Source organism: Rhododendron vialii, chromosome 3a (genome assembly GCF_030253575.1).
Source record: "Rhododendron vialii isolate Sample 1 chromosome 3a, ASM3025357v1".
Lineage (NCBI taxonomy): Eukaryota > Viridiplantae > Streptophyta > Magnoliopsida > Ericales > Ericaceae > Rhododendron > Rhododendron vialii.
The window spans coordinates 694,919-718,221 of NC_080559.1; the positions used below are offsets into that span (position 1 = coordinate 694,919).

Genomic DNA, 23,303 nt, shown 5'->3' on the forward strand with positions numbered 1-23,303 from the left:
AGTCTAAAGAGGTAAATTTTTAAAAATGTAAAGCAAGCCGTAGACTTGAGAACTTGAGAGCAAGACCCCGTTCCACTTAACTTTTAGCATTTTTTGTCCATATTCTTCCGTTATTTTGTCTGCAGATCACCAATTTTTATTTTTCTTTTTTCTTAAATGAGGCTTCTATTCTGGAAATGTTTTCGAGAGAATAATTAATCAAGATAACATTTCAAAATTCATAACTTATTTGGCTAATATATATATATATATATATCGGGGCGGTTCCGGGGACCCTTATTATTGTAGTATTTTTTTCATATTTTTTTTTGGATAACTCAGTTTTTTTTTTTCCACCTGCCCTAAACAAAGTCTTGACTGCTTTTATTCTCCACATATTTTGTACATAATACTGCATTTTTGTAGGTTAAAAACAATAAATGGACAAATTTTGTTGGTACGTACTGTATAATTTTGAGGTTGAATATTTCTTGGTACCCCACCAACTAAAGTCATTTAGAAGTTTTCAACATTTTGAAGGACTTCCAAAAGAGACCGTAGTGGTTGCTGTCATGGGTTTGCAAGACGCAAAGACGCATCAATCATTAATAGAAGGCCTGCAATATTTTTCCATTGTTATGTTATTAGCTTATTACTACAACGAAAATATTTTTAAAAAGTAAAAACAGATATTTTATTTTGGTGTTTCGTAATAACAGAAAGTAATTAACAATATATCATTTCTCCAGAAGATTGTGATATTTGACTTGGTATACCTTTTCTAAACCTCTTACATTACAAGGTCCAGCACGTGGACTCATTTTGGGTTATTTACTGTGTTTGGATGGGTTTTTGAGAATTTTTTTTAAATTTTTTTGGAGTTATGAGTGGAAAGAGAAATGAGAGTAATAATTAGAAGTAGCGGTAATGAGTGGGGAGAGATAGAGAGAGAAATGCGAATAATGATTGGAGATAGGGATAATGAGTGAAGAGTAATGATTGGAGGTAGAGGTAATGAGTATTTTTTGAGTTAGAAATTTTTTTTACAAAAAGGGAAACAAACAAGGAAGAACTATCTAAATTAACCATATATAGAGGTTGGCCAACTGATCAAGGCTAAACTCTTAGGATTGGCTCGTTTCTGAATTTTTTGATCAAGTCAGTCCATATCAAGTTTTGCTCTGATTTTAATTCGGTCCCCGCAAATGGGCGAAGGAATTGATCCCCGTGATTAGTCGAGTTTTTTGTGTGTGGGTATTGCAGGGTTTTTTCGGGCCAATTTGTATGCACCTCATACTAACCCCTACAATCTCTCCCACAGCCGTTGCCGTTTCAAACACTTACATGTGGGGGTGAGGTGAAGAATTAGTCGAATTACGTGTAAACTGGCCGGACACCTAATGACCTGAGTAATCTGAAAAATATGCATATATTTCACTATCCAGGGCGGCTCGAGGGCTATTTAGTATTGCTATTATGACGACTTCTTTTTGGATTTATAAAAGCCCTTGATGTTTTATAAATCATACATGTTATAATTATTTTAGTATGATCCCCATTGAATTACGCCATCGCTTCTCCCAGTTGACATAGTCGACCAAATGTTTTTTTCTTGTTTCAGTGAGAAACGCCATGGGGCCAATTGGTAACTTAATAGAATGTTGAGGACGACAAGTTTAGTAGGGTCAAGTTTATATATAGTAAAAAATAATAATAAAAAAGTTCCAAATCTATCACAGTAATACAAAATTTATAAACTTGAGAGTTGAGAGGGTCAAACAACTAACCACGTGACCTGACCGGCCTCACTCCCTCCACCCTTTCCAAATTGATCTCCAGATGACGTTTCATTTTGTAGGTTTTTATATAATTATTGTTCATGAAACAAAAAAGTTAAATCGGATATTGGTATCATATCGGTGAAATAATCTTGTTACAATAGAAATTGTAAGGCCCCAGGTCCCACATAGTTGGGCAAAGGAAATTGATTCCAAAATAATAAGGGAATGTGTCAGGATACTGTATAAATCGAGATTAATCTTTTGAGTCCCACGTGATTATGTTATGAGTTAGCAAGCATTACAGTTGGTATCAGAGCACAACTCTAGTCTATATGGCGGGGGTCACCTCTAGAGTCAGAAATAGCTATCGATATGTATAAGTTAACTTTTTGAGCCGCATGATTAAACTATAAGGTTAACAGGTTTACGTTCATTTTGGTGTCTCAACTTCATTCTTTGCCTTAGAGCATCCACAATGTAATAATCAAAACTTGCCACATTAAATTTTGATTATCCATTTAGACGGTCTGTCTCCCGTAAGGACCACCTCATTTTAATAAAATGCGGACCTTCCTTTCCCGATTGAATTTCGATGATCCGAGCCGCTCAATGTGTTTAAAACGTGATTTTAAGAGTACCCGTGAGAAATCATCAAAAAAAAAGACTGGGAATGGTTTCATCCGGGCAGTTTTTGTTTATTTTTTATCGAACTGTTCAAACAAAAACTGCTCAGATGAAGTCCTTCCCAGTCATTTTTTTTGCCGATTTCTTGCGGGTACCCTTTAAATCACGTTCTGAATACATTGAGCGACTCGGATCATCGAAATTCGATCAGAAAATGGGAGAAATGAGGAGGTCCGCATTTTAACTAAAATAAGGACTCCCTCATTTGAGACTGACTGTCCATTTAGAAGTTGTTAAAGTTAGTAATATCAAATCTCACATTGTTTCGCTATAATCAAAATGAGTTGATAAAATTTAAATCTAACGGTCAGATTTTTTTTAATTTTTTTAAAAATCTAATAGCCTACGTTGAATGATATTTTAGTAAAATAAGTGAAAGTGTAGAGCATTTGCTAAAATTTATAAAATGATCGATATTATTAAATGCACAACCACTTGCCAAAGTGAAGAGTGAGTTTCACCAACCAATAAAGCATTTGCTTTATGGAGGGTGAGTTTCACTTTTCTATGATGGTTGTACTTGATTAAGAAAATGTGATGACTATTAAATTTGGTTATTGGACAAATGGTTACTAGTTTTGATTATCCAAATTCTTAAATTTGATGAGTTGTTAAGAGGTTGTTAAGTTTGGTTGTTACAATGTAAGCACTTTTTTGAGCAAATATTATTAACTTTAGTAACCTTTTAGTTTGGATTATTACACTGCTCTTACATTCATGCCGGACTCAATTATTCCCTCCGTTCCTAATTGAGAGTCTATTATTTCATTTTGGTTTGTTTCAAAATGATGGACCTTTTCCAAAACTAGAAGGAGAAATTTGGTGATTTTCCAAAAAATGTCTCTCACATGTAAATATAAATGTTATAAAGTAGGTAAAATATAAGAATAATAATGGAAATAATAGGCATTAAATTTAAATGCAGGTGTAATCATTGCATATTCTTTCTGCAGAAAGTCTACTGACACAGCAAATTTGTGCATAAAGATTTTTATGTAAGACCCACTAAGGGTCCCACATAAGGGTTCCACATAAGTGATCCGAGTCGTTCATTATGTTTAAAATATTTTTTTAAGGGTCATTACAAAAAATCAGCTCAATCCGATACCTATAAGTACTTGATCTAATCGTCTAACTTTTCATTCTCTAAAAACTTGAATGAAAAGTTAGATGATTAAATCAAACACTTATAGGTATCAGATTGAGCTGATTTTTTCGCGGAGACTCTTGAAAAAATGTTTTAAACATAATGAATGGCTCGGATCACTTGTATGAGACCCACAATGAGCCCGACATAAAAATGTTTGCACAATTTGTGCACAGAAAATCTTTGCACAATTTGTGCACAGATTTGCTGGCAGACTCCTTGTTGTTTCTGTGATGGTCGAAGACCAGTGAATAGTTACTTACTATATTGCATACGAGTACATGAGTGTCAGTGCACAGAGAGATCAGATCATCCGTGCAAAGATTCTAACCGTGTGATCAGTAACACGTGAAGGGCGAAAGAGCCAGCCATCATCGTATCGTGATCTTCCCTCATGATCTACAAGAATCTCAGATTTCGTCACCGGTTAATGATCGATACCACCACACGAGACTCGTGCCTGCCGGCTGGGTCCGTCAGCCCACCAATTTTTTAATACTAGTCCCTTCTCCCCTTCGTGTGGTCCTGTAACCGTCGTCCGCCACGTGGGGACTTCTTGGGGCGCACGGCGTTTTCATTCGCCGTACCGTGTCTTTTGACGTGCACACCACTTGGGCCAGTACAGTACAAGCAGTTAGCGGCCGCACGCCTGCAGTCTTCTGGGCGCTGCCCTAAATCATGTATGTAAGGTGGATGGATATGTTTGCTTTTGCTGATTACTTTTTGTATTTGTGTGGTGGTGTTTTAGTTTGGATTGATGTGATTTTGATGATGGATTATAGTGAACCCTAGGCGTTAATCTAGTTTTTTTTTTTTTTTTGTTTGAGATATGATAACTGAGTGTTTGGGCTACCTTGCGGCGTAGCTCGACTAATGCCGAGTTCTAGATACTAGTTCGACTAATACCGAGTTCTAGATACTAGTTTCCTAAAGACAAACCTCCTAGCTCCGGTGGCCCCAAGGTTTTGAACATTTGGCCTTAGTGAGATTCGACCTTGTGACTACTTGGGGGAAATCTCGGCCAAACCCGAAGATAGAAAGGTGGGTAGATTAATCGAGGGGAACCATTTTTGGGTACTTTGTTGACTTGCATATACTGTGATTTAGTAAGCAAAGCCATCACAACTTTATAACAATAGCTGCAGCAGATTAAGTTTATTAGTCGATCTTGGTTAGGGTTTCAGTTTATATTAGTGTGGGGTTCGGTTTGAGGGTCAGCAAGTTCGATTTGGTCTCTGGCTCCCTTCGCGCAGCACAGCTCGCCTTGCCTGACTTGCAACAAATCACTAGGGCTGGTTGCAGCCTAGTGACCCTCCGACGATCAAGTTAGATCAAGGAAGGAGACGGTAGGTCAAGGGTTAGGGTGAAACGGCGTACCTCATTAGGTTATCCTCCCTTTCCTTCTTATAGACCTCACCTTACTTGGCCTCCAAGTAGGCACATGGTAGGTACACTTGGGTAACCATCTCGGGTGACGTCACATATGACGTGCCGGATGAGGCAGTTTACGGAGCACATGGCCTGAGATGGCCATAATGATGATCCACGTGCTGTAACCGCCTTGGCCTACGTCACTATGACACACATGGCCGAGCAGTTCGGGTGCACGAGGGTAGGGTCTTGGTTCCAACTTGCCCGAGCGTAATCAGTCCGGCCTAGCTCGGTGTCCCCGAACGATTTGATCGAGACACCGTGCTGCGTGCATACATTGTGGAGACTCTGCCTGGACAACGCGAACCCGTTTGGTGGTATCGGCTTGGTAATGGTCCGAGCCCAATTTCCGGGGCCACTACAATTAGGTTGGCTATTGTTATAGTTTTGTTGTATTTTATGGAGTAGGCAAAATGGGTAGCACATTTTTCTTGTCTAATCTTCTGTTGCTGGCGGCTGAAAATTAGGTTTTTATGTGCTTGCTTTCTGTGAAATCAGAACTGGTTAGTCAAGCAGAAATCAGTCTAAGGGTGATGGCGGACATGGACCTGGATGATCTAGATGGTCTGAGCCGGGTTCCATCTAGAATCAGTAGATTCGCCCCCAAGAACTCTAAACTCAAAGCAAAGTCAGAACCCCAAGAATTGAATTCCTTTCCTATGAAGAAGAAGAAAGAAGAAGTGTATTCCATTCACGATTGTGAAACAATGAACCAAGATGACTGTGCCATCAAAATGGATCTCGCTGTCAAAATGGATGTCGAAGCCAAGTCAGAAGGCCAAGAAGCGAAAGATGAAACAATGGAGGAAGTCAACGATGATGATAGAGTTGTTCGAGAAATCGACGTCTTCTTTACTCCTCAAATTGATCCCAGCACTCAGGCAGTTCAAATTCAAATCATGTCCATATTTAAATAAAGAAATATCAACATGAGTTTGTATATGCATTTTTTTGCTCTTGGTATGGCCCTTTTCCTCTACGCTATGTATTGTTTGTGACTCTTGTTCTATTTCTCCAGCTTTATGTTCTGCAATATCCACTTAGGCCCTGTTGGCGTCCATATGAATTGGATGAACGATGTGAAGAGGTGCGCATTGTTTGCTTTTCTGTATGGTCTTAATGCTGATTATCTGTTAATTGATTAGATGAAAGAAAATTACCACCAGAATTTCCTTTGTTTGCAGGTTAGGATTAAACCGTCGAGGGCTGAAGTTGAAGTTGATTTGTCTATTGATGTTAATTCCAAGAATTATGACACTGATGCAGATCCCAGAGTGATGATGACAAAGCAGGTTTTTTGTTGTTTCTTTGTGTTTTTTTTAATTAATTAATACACTCAATGTTCGAAAAATCGCTAGGTGCTAGTCGGGCAGAAAAGGGGCGCCCAACTAGTTGGCTGCCTAATCTAGGCATTTGACCACAGCCTAGCGCCTTTGCGGCCGACTTTTAGACCACTGAATACACCCCCATGAAGACAACCACAACCTAGCCAAGAAACAATTTCCCTGATTAAAATTGATGGAATCTAGTAGCATCACGGAGTAGACCATACAACCTCAATATCTCTGGTCATCATCTAATTCAAATCACTGATTCAGATATCAACATCTCAGAGAAATCTGTGTTTTGCATTTGAATCCCTAATATTTGTGAAGATTTGATTAGGACAAAAGCTACTGTATTGGGAAGAGGTGAGAAGGGGCAGATCAAAGATATTTTCAGATTTATTTGGAAATTCAGTGATTCGATAATTTGTAGATTGCATTGGACTTTATTCTACTATATTAGCTTACGGTAAACAAGCTCTTGAAAGCACGTATTTGTAGATTGCATTGGCCTTTATTGGGTGCTCTTGAAAGAACACCGTGGCATGCTTATGGCAGGCACTGTTTGGACACTGTCTATTATTAGCTCCTTTTTTCTTCCATTAAATGGTTAAGAAGCATCATGTCCTTTTCATGTCACATTCTTTGCATATTTACCATAATTGTTGATTTATTTTAATCGCAGCTCTCAGTTTCTTTCTTCCTTGTAAAGAGACCATTTACTCGTACACAAAGATGGGTATCTATGATATATTATTCAGGGGTTCACAAGGCACTCCATTGTTTGCTCTACTGGATAAAAAAGAGCCAGTGCTTTTTCATAGTCAGAGTAAGAGTTAGATCCCGGCTTACAAGGAGCACTTACAAATGGTTGGGGTTGTTCTCATCATTGTTACTCTCATTGTGTGGGATGCTTATTATTAGCAGTTTAGCACATCAAAACAATTTCTGGAGACTTCTTATTTCATTGTTTGAAGCAGTTTTATATGGGCTTGTCCTATTCCAATGTTGTACCCATGAGTCCTTGACCAGCAGATATGACAAGTGCAAGGGTAGGAGATTTGTGTGCTTGTCCCAAGTAGTTTAGGACATCTGTGAAAGAAGAAGCTCCAAATTGGTGGAAAATGATTTTTTTAGCATCTCATTGGAGGGAAGATAGAAATTTCATTCTTTTCGTAAATACCGTTTACTTTCAATTTTCAACTGTATTCTCATAGAATTGATAATATATCTAGTTTAATGTCGTATGCAAGGAAATATGTACAAAGGTTCAAGGCATATTCACAACCTCATACCCAAGCTAGGTTACGTATTTGCATGTTCTTAAAGTTTAAGGGTTTGTAAAGGTTACTGTAAAAGTGATCGGTAGTTATGTGCCACTTATATTCTCGTGTGCATTTTTTTTTTTTGTCATTAGTTCTCTCATAATATCAACTTTGCAGTGCTCTGTGATTTTTTTCCCGACTTTTTGTTGATTTTATGATGGTTTATTTTGGTACTTCGTAGTTTTTCCTTTTCCTTATTTTTAGGTTCTGAACTTATTTTGCTCTAGGAAAGTTACATCATCTATAAGATCTTTTTGTTCTTGTTGAATTGCAGACTTTGTCATCTTCAATGAAGCCAACGCATGCAACCGGCTATGCTGTTGGGGTGCTAATTGGAAATAAGGTGAGCAAATCTAACCCTTGCATAATATGAAATTGACATCCTTTGTAACAATGTTTTAAAAACCGGGCTAGACCAACCCGTTAACGTTGACCGGCCCTTACTCCGTTTTGGATAAACTGAGGAACCCTTAATTCAAAACCGACTTCTATAGTGATAACCTTTTGAACGGTATAGTTAAAATGCCAACCCGTAACTTACTAATAAAGACAATGGTGCAGAGAACCACATCTTGGTTGGCTCACACCAACTATGCGTGGCTAGCTTTGAAGATGATTGAGCATTGTCAACATTGCCCAAGGGGTGGTTGGAGGCTTTCTTCCACCGATGTGGGATTGAAACAAGGTGCAAAATACAATTTTAACCCAACTCCACCTTTGTTTCTCTTCACATAATAGAGAATAAGTTTACATATTTAAACTTTTATACATATTGTTAGAACTTGTACTACATTGATAAGTTATGACTTCCGAAACTAGTATATGAACTTGGATGGCCTCTCCACTTATTGTCAATTGGTTTTGAGCTGGATGCTTTAACATGGTATCAAAAGTGGGTTTTCGGAGGCTTTTGAAAAAGATTCTCTAGATTAATTTTCCCGTCAGTGGTGCCTTAAGTGCACCTTGTTCTTTGTGATCCCTAGGTTATGTATCCTTTGTTTACCTCCCTACGTGCGGGTTAGGGGTCGCATGTGCGGGGGAGTGTTAGAGCTTGTCCTAAATCAATTAATTATAATCTCCGAAACTAGTATATGAGCCTGGGTGGCCTCTCCACTCATTGCCAATTGGTTTTGAATTGGATGCTTTAGCACATATTCTTTTATACTCTCACTTTAGTGAGCTACATAAAATTAATCTATTATTTGATGTTATTATCGCTTCACGTCTTGAATCAGTTTAATAGCGGTTGAACCAGTGACAGCCTGGTGGTATAGTTTGAATTAAGCATTAAAGTGAAAGTGATGAACGATGTCATGACTTGGTCGTAAAGGGGTTTTGAGTCTTTTGAACAGTTAAGTATGGGTTATATAGTATGTCATTAAGGAGATATGGAATATCGAATCATGGACAAGCTTTGATATGTTAATTAAGAAGCTTTCATGGTAGTTGATAAAAAGAATAGTAGTGTCAAATTCTATTTTGTTGAAGACTTAGTTTTCTTGTTTATCTTGCAGTTGCACATCAATCCTATTCGTGCAGTTGTGCAGCTTCGACCTTCAATGGAACATCTTAAGTCTGATGGCTCTAAAAAGAAGAGTGTCACGTGCAATGTAGAAGCTACAATTAAGTTGGAAGATCCCAAGGATGAAAAATCTGCAGGACCATCGAAGAAAGTGGTAGTATTCTTTGTATGATGTATCCTGCTACTGAAGTTGGCTTATTCAAACTTGTTTTCTGTAGTTTAGTCTCTTTCAGTCTTTTGTCTGTTAAATATCTGTAACAAAATAAGGTAGATTTATTATTGATGACAATAATGACTGCATGATTAGCTTATGGTATTTTGGGGCGCTGAATATCCAAGTTTATGGTTGATGCAGACTTGATTGCTTGTGCATACATGGATCAACATGAGAGACAAAGGGCAAAGTAGTAATAAGATTTTGGTGGATTTTTTGAGAATTGGAATATTCTTGAAATCCTCCAAATCTTCATATATTTTCCATGATTGGAATGATTTGATTGGCTAGTATCTTTTAATTAGGGAGTTTCATATATTTTCCATGATAGGAAGGATTTGATTTGCTAATCAGGAAGTTTCTTCTTTTTTGGTAATGGTTTTGCTTAGGGGTGAGCATGGACCGGATTGTCCGGTTTTATAGTAAACCAAGAACCAAACCACTACCTACGGATTAAGAATTTGGAGAACCAAACCTACATATAAAATTCATATAACCAAACCAATCCAAACCATTAAAAGGCGGTTCGATTTCGGTTTTGAACCACGGTTCGCTCGGAAATTGAGATATCATCCCCATAAACTATTTGAAGTACTTAAAATTGAATACCAAAACTTATATTAAACTAGCTAGTTATATAAAAATCACCAAAACTCACTAACATCAACTAACTAAATAAGAGTAGAATATAAGTAATTAGCGAAGGAATAGAACCATGGAATAGAGTATTAGATTAGAAAATTCATAACAGAGCAAAAAGAGTGAGAAATCAATTGACTTAGTCGAACCTATGTTTAGTGTATTGAAATTGTAGGAATAGGTTATCGCATATAGAAGTTTAGGGAATCAATTTGGAAGTAAAATAATAGGGTGGTGGAATAGAGAATTAGATTAGAAAAATAATTTTATTTAATGTATCTAAACATATTATAGTTTATGTGTGTGTTATACGGTTTGGAACCAAAACCGTTAATGTAAATCCATAGACCAAACCATTTAACAGGTTTCTACATTTTTAAAATCAGAACCAAACCACATCACTAAAAAATGAAACCAAACTAGTCAGTTTGGACTGGATTCACGGTTTGACGGTTATTTTGCTCACCCCTAGTTTTGCTTGATTAGCAAGTATTACCTTTTCTTTTATTTCCTAATATGTTTGGGTCCTAGTAGCCTATAAATAAACGCTGTAAACCTCAGGGCTAATCAGTTGATTAATAAAAATTCGAGCTTTGCTTATGAAGAGAGAGTCTCTCTTGTTCTTTTGGTTGTTCTTTATTGCGTGAGTTTATTGTTCGCTTTTATGCTGCGTCAGTTGGTATCAGAGCCAGGTTGCTCAAGCTCAATTTCATAAAGCCACTAGTTCTGATGATTAGATGTGTTCTTTTGTGCAGAAAAAACTACCAGGGACTATGAATGGTCGTAATGATGATCTTGAGGAGGTAAGAGACATGATCTTTTAGTTTCATGATTGGTGAATCCAAAAACCAGTCTCTGCAGATTAGTGGCGATTGAATATTCACACCTAGTATATCTTCTGCATCACCATGGCTATTTAAGATTTTTCCTTTCGTGAAATGTGCATTCATTGCTCTCATTATTTGATTTTCATCTTGTTTCTTGTCTTTCCAGAGTTGGATGGCACTCAAGTACCATTCTTCAAAGAGTGATTACTCAATCAGATGTCTAAGAAAAATGGAAGTAGAAGAAAGCGCTCCTATACAATTTTCAATGAGCCCGTATGACTTTGATACTGATATGTGCGATTTTTTTTGTTGGTTTATCAAGCTGGGGTTAGGGAATATGTTCTCAAGTGTTTGGCCTGTTCGAATTTGGGAAAAGTATGTATTGCAGTATTTTTTAACAATTTTGTTCTTTTTACTATCTGAAGGTATGACTATGTCAGCTCTTTGTGTCCTGGTGCATTTAATGACAACATCAAATCCCAAGGTCCTTCAACAAGGTACCCTCACACTGTTGCTTAGTTTTGTTTCTCCTAAAACCTCAATTTTCCCTGCCTGCCTGATTCATCCTACAGTCACTGCATGGAGACTGGATAGTCATATGCAGGGCCACACTATGCATGCAGAATAAAAGTTATAAAACCGCTGTTGGATTCTTTATGAAAACTGCAGGCATACCTGATTCTGTCAATGATTCTTTGCTTTCTTAACCTCCTTTTTTAGACAGAAAATAGGAATTAGATTGACTACTGTTTTTTGTATCCGCTATTTACCTCGTCTTTCTTTTCACTTTTAATGTAATTATTAGCTGTTTAAGCGACGCCAATAAGGGACCGAGCCGTAGCTTGCATTTTTAGGAGAGATCACCACGAATCATCATTACAATTTTCTAACAGGAAAGGTAAATGAAGGCCTAATATGAAAATATTGGTATTCACGTATATAATATAGTCTCTATTTTTTTATGGTAGGCATAACAGTAAGAGTTCGATCATGCTACAATGATGCAAATGAATTTTCTTTATTAGTAGAGTCTTATCTAAGCCAGATCTCAAACTTTGTGCCAAAACCATGTAATGTAAGAAGCCACATCTTGCCTTATTACATTAAGATAAGTTCAGTAAGGTTTGAAGAGGATTGCTGTTGTTGGATATTGTGTAATATTAAACAATATGCACTATAAATGGTCCTTTGTATTGCAAACCATATGTTTAACAGGATTGACAGAGAGATTCTGTTTTGTATGTTAAGGGTATCCTTGAGGTGCCCTAGGCCTTGATTATTGTAAATCCATCATATCTTTGTCAGTCAACAACAAGCAGAGGAAGAGGTACCAAGAGGACCGTATAATTATTTTTGGCAGACTTTGTCGTACAATGAGCTTTTTTTTACGTTTATGACTCAAAATTTAGTAAGCTGTTTCTGTTTGGCTTCCTCATGCAGTGTGTGTATGAGAGGGACTTGATTATTGCTTTATTGGTTTTATGGCATTCATCCAAGTTGTTTATGTGCTTCTTGTTATAATCGTCTAGTTCTTGAGCATGGTGGTGGTGCTTTCTTGAGTGACTTAGGGTCCCATTGAGCAATATTTTGCATGAGGCATCTCTCTGTCTCTGTCTCTCTCCCTCTCTCTCGGGTGCAATGATTCCAGAATGCTTCTCCCTGTTAATATTCAGTGCCAGACATTTGGTTATTTCCTTTAGCATTAACTGTTTCTAGATTTACGTTTTTGAAGTTGTTAATCGCTGGTGTTTCAGGTTTTTGCGTTCATTGCCCCTGGAAGAACGTTTTAAGATATGGTTTCGTGAGGTTTGTCACCACATTCTCAATATTGTAATGCACATATTATGTTGGTGACTAAGTTGCAGTTGTTTGGGTGTAGGCCTTTTGTCCTTTCGAGTTTGTTCATAACTCTGACGAATGTGTTAAGTCTCTTTATTTAGTAGCAAATGGTGACCTGCCTTTTTTGTTTACCGGTCTTGTGTGTGAGCTGTAAATGGGGAGATCTATCCAAAGGGATGACACATTGTGAAGTCTTTCTTCTGACATCATTGTACTACCTTGTCTTTTTGAATCTGTCACTCTGCATCGTTCCTCGGTTGCCTCAAATTAGCATAACTATCTCTTTATCTTCAATATCCTCTACCATTTGAGAACAGATGAAGTATACTAGATTTTTATGGAGTGATTGCCGCAAGAAGATGAGGACATCTGTCATGTTCGTAGTTAGCATTAGTGTTGTTAAAATCTTAGAATCAGGATACATATTGTATTGTGAGGGAAATTGAACTGATGATATGGTGTATTGATTTGGAAAGGAAACTGGGAAGAAAAATGCAACGATACTATTCTGTAACATACAATATTTTGGCATGCTGTAGTAGAGGGCGTATATACAGCTCATAAGATATGGAAGTGGCGCCCTATTTTTCAGAACTGGTAAAAGTTTATCAGGGAGCTGGGTCAAGGGATGAAGGATTCTTGCTAAATATTCATGCATAGTGTTCTTGACAACTTGCAGACTTCGGAAAATTTGATCTCATAGTTTGATGAAATGTATGGTCCCGAAGCTGAGGTTCATAAGTTTAATCTTTGTGTGAGTCATTTGAGACCTGGCTTCTAGTGGGACTATTCATCAGTTTTAGGTTTGGGCATGAGTTTTTCCATTGATTTTTTTTTTTTGTGTGGATTTGGTTAGGTTTTCTAGCCGTCATCCAGTTGTCTAGTTGTTTACATATGATATTATGATAATCAACTGCAGTTAATATGTGGTATTTTGGTTGAAACTTGACATAATCTATCCTTAATATTGTAAGCTTTTACAATTTTATCTGATTCTTTAGGTAATTAATGATGCTATGCCAATTATCTTGGGACTCTGTTTCTTGTTTACTTTCCAGTTGACTCCGTCGAAGGATCTAAGCTATTTATAGGAAAATTTTTAATGTGTCAAAACCTTAATTTATGTGCACATTTTAACTGCTGCTATCCAAACATGCGTAGAACTCGATGGTACATCTCTTTATCTATCTTTTATTCAGTGAGTTGTTTCCAAAGCTGTACTACCTCTTATTATTTTGTCTCTGTGCCACGTAATTGGCCAAAGCATTGGTTGAGAGATTTCAATTTTACTTGTATTCCAATTTATCGTTTTCAGAACTTTTATAATTAGGGCCCTCCAGCAAATCGTCTACAAACTCTGAAGAAGCACCTCGCTCCTGATGATTCCATTGAAGATGTGCTTGGAGTCCTCCAAAAACTTGCTCACCTTGTACAAGGACTCTGGATTCCAAAAACGCCACTGCTACTTGAAGGAGGAGTTGAAGGTCTAGCTAGAGATTACTTTCTTCTTTTGTTTAGTAAGAATCCTGTAATCAGCTATGAACAAGTGAAAGCTGTGGGTTCTCGTGGTCAGCCTTTAAAAGATGCTGTAAAAGGCGTGTTGAGCATTTTAGCTGTTGAGAGACCCGATTTACATGGCTGGAAGTTTAAAGAGTTACCAGATGTGTCATCGGAAAATGAGTCATCAGATGAGATGTTCGTGAAACTGTATTCGGATGTTGTTAAAGAGCAAGAAAAAGCTTGGGAGCGTGCGGAGAAGCCACTAACTGAAAGTATATTTGTGGGTGGGAGGGGTGGTTTAAAGAATTCTTCAAAGCCTGATACGGCTAATCGGGTTGGAACATCCAAAGTTCAAAGTAAAGGTGCAGCAAAATCTTCAAATGGAGCTGTTTCCCGAACTCCTATGTCAAATGAAACTCGAGAAGCTCTACCCAAGGTCTTACAGAAACTTTTCCAAACACACAGTGTTTGCAGGTAAAATGATTAGCTTCCATTGTTTCAATTCTTAACACTAGTTACTTGGTTCTTATCATTAGTAGATTTTGTTTGTCTCCATCTTTGACCGTCTCATTATTTTGAGGTCAACACTCATTGTGGTTAAACTTTTGGGTGGGAGATTTCATTTGCACACACTCACACACTACATTATTCCATGCTGCTGGAGCAAAACAACTCACTGATTACTCATCCCACTCATCAAACAAACAAGGGTCTGAAAGCTGCCTTCATAAGTATGGTCCCCAAACTCTTCATTAACCTACCCCCTACTTTTATGGCCACCCAATGAATTGTTAGTTCGTGAATATTTTGTGACCATTGATTTTTTTTCCTCAAAACGGTAGTAATATTTTTTCCCCTTTTTCCTAATATGATAGAAATAACCATTTTTTAAACTTTTATATGAACCCATACGATGAACCTATACTATCGAAAAGTCTTATATTTAACATTTCTTTGACATGTCTGTGGTCAAATATATGAAGCATAACGTTTCCGCTTTTTCGTTCCCTGCTGCGTGATAAGGCAACTCCTGGATGGGGAATGACTCCTTTGATGGGTATCACAATAGCTTTATTTGCAGGTCAAATATGGATAAGTATATTGTGCTTTCTCTGCCTAATTGCTAGTCATATGTGCTTGTACGGCTTGCTAGCTATAAACATACCTAGTTAGCTCCAAAAGATATGTAAGTTGGGCCATCAACCTCCGTGTCCTGCGATTTCTTTCCTTCAAAGAATGGGCAAAGAAGTCAAAACCATGTAGTGAGCAAAAAGACTGGCTATGTTGCTGTGGAAGCATAACATTGGGTTATTCCTTTTGGCAGCTTTCAACTGATTTGCCAACGTTTGCGGGAAATGGCAATTTCTGAGTCTACTCGTCCCAAGGGGGTAGCTAGAGAGGTAAAAGCAGCAGCAATTGCCCTTGATGCTCCTCAAGAGGAGCTGCTGGAATTGATTGGTCAAGTTGCTATAAATATCCATGGCGTATATGTTTCGAGGTCATCTATAGACCCCCAATATGATCCTTTAAGGTGGTTATCCATGTACACACCTTTTTCCTCCAGATCGTATCATAATATGTTGACCCTTGAATTAATAAGCAGAATTTCTTGTGCAGGAAAATAGTCATTGATCTTCTTATTGCTGAAGGGCCTAATGCAAAGCTTAAAAGGGCTGCTATAGTTGAAGCTGCCAAGATGCAACTTAATCAGGATATTGCTCCCAATGCATACCAAAAGGTTTGCCCAGATTCCTGTCAAAGTGGTTTTGTTGCTACTTTTGGACGTTAAAATCGAATCTGTGATGAGACTAAAATTTGTTTGGCAAGTCACTAGCTAGTTACATCTGACATCCATCCACTTTTCCAACTTGCGATTCCCGTGAGACTTATTTCTTGTGGGATAGATGCTTCCTATTTCATTTCATGTCAGCCTCGTCAAGTAGTGCTGGTATAACCATACATCACCGAAATTGATGGGAACACTCCACCAATTTGCAGTTGCTGTGCAGCCTTCTAAGAATTCTAGCATAGTGGCTGTTACTTCCAGGTTACTGAGCCAAGTAGAGCGAGCTACATGTCCTCTTGTTTTCACTTTGATAATTGACTTTGGAAGTGGGCCCCCATTTTCTACCCTCCTATTAATCTCTCTGCTGCTTGTAACCACCTATCCTTATATCCCACTCATCTCCAGCCTAGTAGTGTTGGAGAGAACGTCATACCTTCATAATGTGTGTCCTGTCATCCTACTGAGCCTCCGTCATCGACAGGGCTAAACTACTGGTCATGAGATTAAATAGTATTGCAAATTTGCAATGATATGACTATGCAAAATTAAGGTTCGGAAGGTTGTTTTATGTGTGATGTCCAGCACAGTAAGGTTGAAGTACAACATTTTGCTCTACCCTTGGATTGATATTGATCGCGCTTAAGAGGAGGAAGATCTGGATGTTGATCATGCTTTGCTTGATCTGGCACATATGGCGGTAGAAAAATCATTGGCATCTTGATAGAATGCGAAGTTTTTTGTTTCATTAGTTAGTCTTCTGTACAGCCGGGACTGGGAGTCAAGGGAGAGTTGTCCGGCCCTTGACCAATTCATTGATTTTATAGAGCTTTATGATGTGCGTGGAAGTGTATTCTTTTTATGATTGCCTTTTTTCGGTCAACGGCTGACATTCCCTTAATATCATTGTATTTACTGCGTATTTACCTATAGGACAAACACGGTCTTTTTACTCAAATATCTCATTACTACATGACTTACTAACCGTAGCAGGCAGGGACATAATGAAAAAACATTGTATAGAATTTTGGGTTAGACCAACTAGTCTGAGAGAAATCAAGATGGATGTTCTAGATGATGGTTGTCATGAAAGAAGGTTGAATTGATTGTTAAAAATAGAGTTGGGATCACCTGAATCCACTGTTTGGGGGAATATAATTTTTAGCAAGGTTATTGCTTTGATATTAACACAGCTATAGAAAGTTCCAGTTATGCTGTCTGTCCCATTCTATCTTTTTCTGTTCCTGTGATCCATGTTGAATCACTATGGAAGTTTAAATTCAGCCTTAGTCAGGTAACAATCGTTAAGGTTTACATGTGAGTACGGAGCCTTTTCAAAATGTTGTGCTTGATATAAATAGTTATGAACTTTCTGTTCAAACTTGACCAATATATGGAATGTGCCAATGGCCCAATGTAAAGCTGCAGTGTCTAAGTTCATATGTGATACTACATCCAATTTACGTGTTGTCATTTCCATATCGTCTATTGACTTGCTCAGAGTTGCCCTGTCATGTCCTATTGATTTGTTGAGTATCAATTTATCAATGTCATGGCGTATTTGTGCATGTGCCTGCCTGCATCGTATTTATTCCTTGAGAGATGTTCATGTATCATTTGTTGTGTATCTTTTCCATGTCCTGCATCATATTCTATCTAGTAGAAGTGCTCCTTTCCTGAAATGGATCTAAGGTATTTCTCTCTGATTTGCAGGTCTTGAATGAATTATGTGTATCTCAAGGTTCTGCATGGGTCTTAAAACGCGGTGATGGAAATCCTAAATAGTATTCACTTCATCTATTCTCCGCAAATCATAGCCTAATAAGATATGCACATGCTTGAATAGTATATGCTTACCAATTGAATCGTTTAGGACAAGAAGGTAACAAATAAGAGCAGTTTCACTGACCCATAAACAAACTAACTTACATGCCGTTGAATTTCTTTCAGAATTTTTGAAGCGAGCGTGGATTGGCTTGACATAGTTGACTATGAACAACAAAAGTTGTAATCTTGATATATTCTTGCTCAATGGGCACCCGCCTCCGGTTATATTGTGTGAGAAAATGCTTTAAGTGCAGCACGTGGTGGTGCTCTAGGCCCCTTCCCACCACACATTTGTGTGTGCTCCATCATTTACTTCAACCTCGATGATATCCTGTAGTACAAGGTTGAGTTTGAGGCGATGGAGGTCTGTATCACCTTGCAAGCACAGAAATTGTTGATTACTTAGAATTGTAGGTTGTTTTTTCCACACGTGTTAAGAATTTTTTTCCATCCAATGGATTTGCTGGAGCCAATCTTTCTTTTTTGATCTGAGGGGCCAATCTTATTAAATTTTCTAGAGTAACCTGAAAAACTAGTACTACAACTTAAGAATATTTGGAGTTGTCACTACAAGAAATTTAGGATCTAACAACGGTTTTTTAGCAACGGTTAAAAAAATCGTTGGTAAAGATGGTGTATAGTAACGGTTTCCAAAACGTTACTAGAAACAGGACTATAGCAACGGTTTTCATGTGACCGTTAGTAGATTACAACACTATAGCAACGGTTTTCATTAACCGTTGCTAAAAACTGGACTATAGCAACGGTTTTCATTAACCGTTGCTAAAAACTGACCTTTAGCAACGGTTTTCAATAACCGTTACTATAAACTGGTCTATAGCATCGGTTTTCATTAACCGTTACTAGAAACCGGATTTAAAAAAAAAGAATTAAAAAAAACCGGTTAGTATAGTATAAATATTAAAAGGTGTATAATTTTTCACAATTTATTGGCTAGCACAGTTGGTTCGCGCACGCGCGCGCACACACGAGGTCGAAGGTTCGATTCTCAGGAGGAGCAAGAATATTTCACCCGCCACGTGGGCCGCCACACGGGTGCCACGTCAGCGACATGTGGCCGTCACGTCAGCGCCACGTGGAGGCTTACGTCACACAATGGTTGGTTTTTAAAAAAATGAAAATTGCCTTTAGCAACGGTTATAACCGTTGCTAATGAAACCGTTGGTAAAAAAAAATCTATACCAACGCTCGTCAAAACCGTTGCTATACCTCTATAGCAACGGATATATTGCAACGGTTTGGCTGAACCGTTGGTATAGTCTAAACGGGGTCTCTACCAACGGTTTTTGGGTTTTTTGGCAACGCTTTCGACCGTTGCTATAGAACGATTTTCTTGTAGTGTGTGCAAGGGAAAGATGTTAGGAGGTTATTCTTCGCAAGTTCGAACTCAATACCATCCTAAATTTTCAAGAAGTACTACTACAGCTCGATAGGGTATTTCAATGAGCTCTAAAACATTTTTCAATATGAAAAAATCGAGCTCCATTTTACTCGAAAATCTCCTTTAAAAATTGACTTATTTACGATATAAACTGAGCACTAACCAGCTTGTTAATCATCCGATTTTGAGTTTGAACCTGAATAATTAGTTAGGTTAAAAGAAAGATTGGCCATGAATATAATGTTTTTTTAACTGGCCAAGAACATAGTTAACCTAAGGATTTGTCGAGCAAGAGCATTACATCCCCACGTATACCCTCCCTCCATACCGTTCCAAACCCTCATTTGTCGTCTATATCTCGGGTCGAACATTATGGTCCGAACCATTCACCTCGTAGAACACGTTAAAAAATAAAAGCCTGTGAAATCTGAGATTGATAGACGCATGAAAACGTTGCCAACTTTTATGAAAAATGAACAGTAAATATATTCCACGATTTAACTTACAATTTACTGAAGGAAAAATAACTTTTTCTCAGGAGATTGATCGACGCATGAAAAACGTTGCAAACTTTTAAGAAAAATGAAAAGTACAGTAAATGAGAAATATTTATTTTCGGAACAGCCGGAAACAAAGTTGTTTACAGCAGCAGTCCATTGCTCAGGATTTTAATGTAACTTTTTCAGGGATTGAGTGCTATAAACTCTTGTTTACGGCTGCTCCTGAAATAAGATTTTCTCAAAGCAAATACTCCATCCGTTTGGATTTAATAGTCCTATTTTGAAAATACGTGTCATTTTTTAATCGATTATATCTTGTAATTTATAATATTTTATATAATTTTAAAAATATTATTTTATAAAACTAATTAAGATCTATCGAATAAGATTCATATTAATTATAAAATTTATTATCAATTCAAAAATATTACTCATTTTTTATCCTGTTATAATTAAACGAGAGATTATTAAATTCTAACGGGTAGTATATTCTACAATTTAACTTTCCATTTACAGAGGAAAAATAACTTTGTCACATATCTATCGATCTCCGATGGCCGCATTGCTCGCGACAATTTACTCAAACAGGACAGCTAAAGGTGACACGCGTAACGAATCACGTCTTCTTTTCGCCACCTCCCGTCAACCAAACTGCCACGTACCTGACTAGCAAATCTATAAATAAATAAATGAATGAAAAATGAAATAAAAAACATTGTCCTGTAAACTTACACGTGTCAGAACATCCACAAAGAATCTTTTTTAACTAGCTCCACGTGTCAACTCTACATTCTACGTGGCAGTCCTACCGTGGATCACCAACATCTATTCTTTTTAACTAGCTCACGTGTCAACTCTACATTCTACGCGGCAGTCCTATGGTGGATCACCACCATCTATTTAAAGTTGGCCCGACCGATGCCTATGCCATTGCAATTCAAACTGTTGTTCTATTTCCAATTTTACAGAAGAAGTGAGAGAGATTAATTTGAAGTTAGAAAGAGAAACAAGAGAGAGAAAATGCAGACAGCCAAGAGTGCAGCGGCTTCCGCCAAGGAGTCGGCGGCGAACGTGGCCGCCACCGCCAAGTCTGGGATGGACAAGACCAAGGCCACCGTCCAAGAGAAGGTTTGTTTTCTTCTTTTTAATGGTTATTCTACAGTATATACTACTACTATGTTTTGTTATCTGAATAGTCTTCTGTTAATATTGAATGTTTTTTCAAAGAGTGATTTGTTGATCATTGAGTATAAGAACACGAAAAAGATTAAACCATTTATGATTCCTATATTTTAGATGTGTTCGGGACTCTTCGATGTACATAAACTTCTCAAATAAACTAATCTAACTGGTGCATGCGGATGCATCTGTGTTTGGATCTGTACAAATTTTGTTGTTTTATTTTCCTCATTGGGATTTTATTTCACAAATTTTTTGGTTTGGTGATGATATATATATAGGTGGAGAGGATGAGTGCACATGACCCAATGCAGAAGGACATGGCCACAGAGAGGAAGCAGGAGAAGATCCACCAAGCAGAGTGCAACAAGCAGGAGGCGCGTGAGAGCAACGCCGCCGCTCGACAAGCGATCGCCACCGGCGGGGCCGGGACCTTCACCGCCGTTGGCCGGGCGCAAAATTCCACCCCTGGCGCCGGGACCCAAGGGAACCAGAACTACTCCGCTGGTGGTGATCATCGGTTGAACACCCACACCCACCCGACAGGTGGTCACAACCCGGATCACCTTACCGGGTCAAACGCAACCGGGTATGGAACCGGGCAGAACGCCCATAACCTTGGTGGCGTGAACACGGGAGGTGCTGATGCTGTGTACCCGGATGATCGTATTGGGTCTGGGCCGAACAGGACTCACCATACAACCGGTGGTGATCATGGGTTAAACACCCACGTCCACCCGAGCGGTGGTCACAACCCGGGTCACCTACCTGGGTCAAACGCAACCGGGTACGGTACCGGGCAGAACGCCCATAATCTTGGTGGCGTGAATACGGGAGGTGCTGATGCTGTGTACCCGGATGATCCTATTGGGTCCGGGCCAAACACGACCCGCAATACAATTGGTGGTGCTCCGGGTACGGGTCAGGGCACCGGTGGAACATACCAGTAGATGATTACTAGTGTTTGGGGAATACGGCTGGTCTACCCGTGTGGATGATCCTATGAATTTGATGTAATTTGTGTTTGTGTTTTAATCTGTTTTCTTCAGTTTTTTTTTTTTTTATTTTCCCATTTTAATTCTAGGTAGACTTGGTCATATGTGAAGGAGTTGTTTTACATTATCTGCTAAAGATGTGGCTACGTACGTGAATAATTAATATGGCACTTGTTGGTTTTGTTCAGATCTTAATTTCTTTCTAAAGTTGATCAACGTACAGTTCAAACTTTATGCATCAATTGCAACTAAATGTGTGTTTCGAACTAATATTAAATGATATTTAATTAGATCAACGTAATTTTTGACGTAACCGAAATATTACTTAAAAAAATCAGCCATGTCAATTATTAGCGTGATTCGATGAAAAAGGCCCATGAAAGGTTATTGGACCCTCTAGTTCATTTGCTAGCAATTTGGATCAGGACCGGAAAGAATCTGTCTAGCTCCTTTAAAAACTACATACCCAGTATCGATCTGCATGCAAAAAAGAAGGGAGAGAAGCTTAATTAACACAATTTCTCGTAAGAGAATAAAGGAGCATATATTTCATAAGTTGTGGTGGTATAGAAGTTTGAAATCTTATTATAAGTTATAAACCATGTTACAATCTATATATATATATTTGCTTCGGATCTCTCTCCTGTTCCCCTTACAAATTAACTAAGCTACACATGTCCATTGATGGTGACACCTTATCCTCTTTTTCTTTTGTACAAATTAATAAAAATAATAGTGCAGAATTGATACGTACCCATCATCTCTGCCGATTAGAGAGAGTAAACTTTGCCCTGTCACTTGTGGAAAATTCCATTGTACTTACGTATGCCGAGACCGAAGATAATGTCTACCCGCAACGTACGTGCATGTGTATCGCTGGGAGTGGGTATTGCTATTGCTAGGAGTACTGTGTATAGATAGCCCCAGTATAGGGCCATGACTCAATTGCTAGGAGTACTGTGTATAGATAGCCCCAATATAGGGCCATGACTCAAACCTGAGCCTCTTATCCCAACGCATACATTACTTTCAAGAAGTAGAAGTTCTTTGGGCTACATAATAAAAAATAGGAAGTATTTTTCATAAATCTACTATAGCACTTTTCAAATCCATTTAGTTCATTTTTAAATTTTATAATCCACTAAGTCCACTAGTAATTTTAATGACAAAAATACCTCACCTAAGAAACAAGGGTCTTGTTTGGCTAACACGAAAATATATTTTTTCCATTTTTTTCGTTTTTGTTGCAATCAAGCCGCCGCTACCACCACCGTCGCCGCTGACATTACACCACATATAACGTTATATGTGGAACAAAAAATGTATTTTTTCATTTTTCTCGAATTTTTTTTATTGAACCCGCTACACTAACATTTAACGTTATATATGTGACAAATTTCTTTT

General features: G+C 38.0%; 2 protein-coding genes across 2 annotated transcripts; both read left to right on the plus strand.

Moving 5' to 3' along the window:
- The first annotated feature begins 3,850 nt into the window (after positions 1-3,850).
- LOC131320737 (uncharacterized) lies at positions 3,851-18,028 on the plus strand. Its single transcript, XM_058351563.1, has 14 exons — positions 3,851-5,390; positions 5,521-5,903; positions 6,041-6,109; positions 6,207-6,314; positions 7,947-8,015; positions 9,187-9,348; positions 10,803-10,850; positions 11,041-11,147; positions 11,300-11,371; positions 12,629-12,680; positions 14,044-14,687; positions 15,538-15,744; positions 15,831-15,951; positions 17,710-18,028. Exons 1-14 carry the CDS (start codon positions 5,354-5,356, stop codon positions 17,779-17,781), a joined length of 2,151 nt encoding a protein of 716 aa, XP_058207546.1. The 5' UTR covers positions 3,851-5,353; the 3' UTR covers positions 17,782-18,028.
- Positions 18,029-20,633: 2,605 nt separating this feature from the next.
- On the plus strand, positions 20,634-22,086 carry LOC131320742 (late embryogenesis abundant protein 46-like). The gene is made up of 2 exons (XM_058351573.1): positions 20,634-20,853; positions 21,186-22,086. Exons 1-2 carry the CDS (start codon positions 20,746-20,748, stop codon positions 21,852-21,854), a joined length of 777 nt encoding a protein of 258 aa, XP_058207556.1. The 5' UTR covers positions 20,634-20,745; the 3' UTR covers positions 21,855-22,086.
- Positions 22,087-23,303: the final 1,217 nt, after the last annotated feature.

Excerpts from the sequence above, each read along its gene's own strand:
- LOC131320742 (XM_058351573.1), top strand. The coding sequence starts at position 20,746 with ATGCAGACAGCCAAGAGTGCAGCGGCTTCCGCCAAGGAGTCGGCGGCG. Across the intron at positions 20,854-21,185 it reads AGGCCACCGTCCAAGAGAAG|GTGGAGAGGATGAGTGCACA; the intron begins GTTTGTTTTCTT and ends ATATATATATAG.
- LOC131320737 (XM_058351563.1), top strand. The coding sequence starts at position 5,354 with ATGGTCCGAGCCCAATTTCCGGGGCCACTACAATTAG. Across the intron at positions 9,349-10,802 it reads CAGGACCATCGAAGAAAGTG|AAAAAACTACCAGGGACTAT; the intron begins GTAGTATTCTTT and ends TCTTTTGTGCAG. Across the intron at positions 12,681-14,043 it reads TTAAGATATGGTTTCGTGAG|GGCCCTCCAGCAAATCGTCT; the intron begins GTTTGTCACCAC and ends TTTTATAATTAG.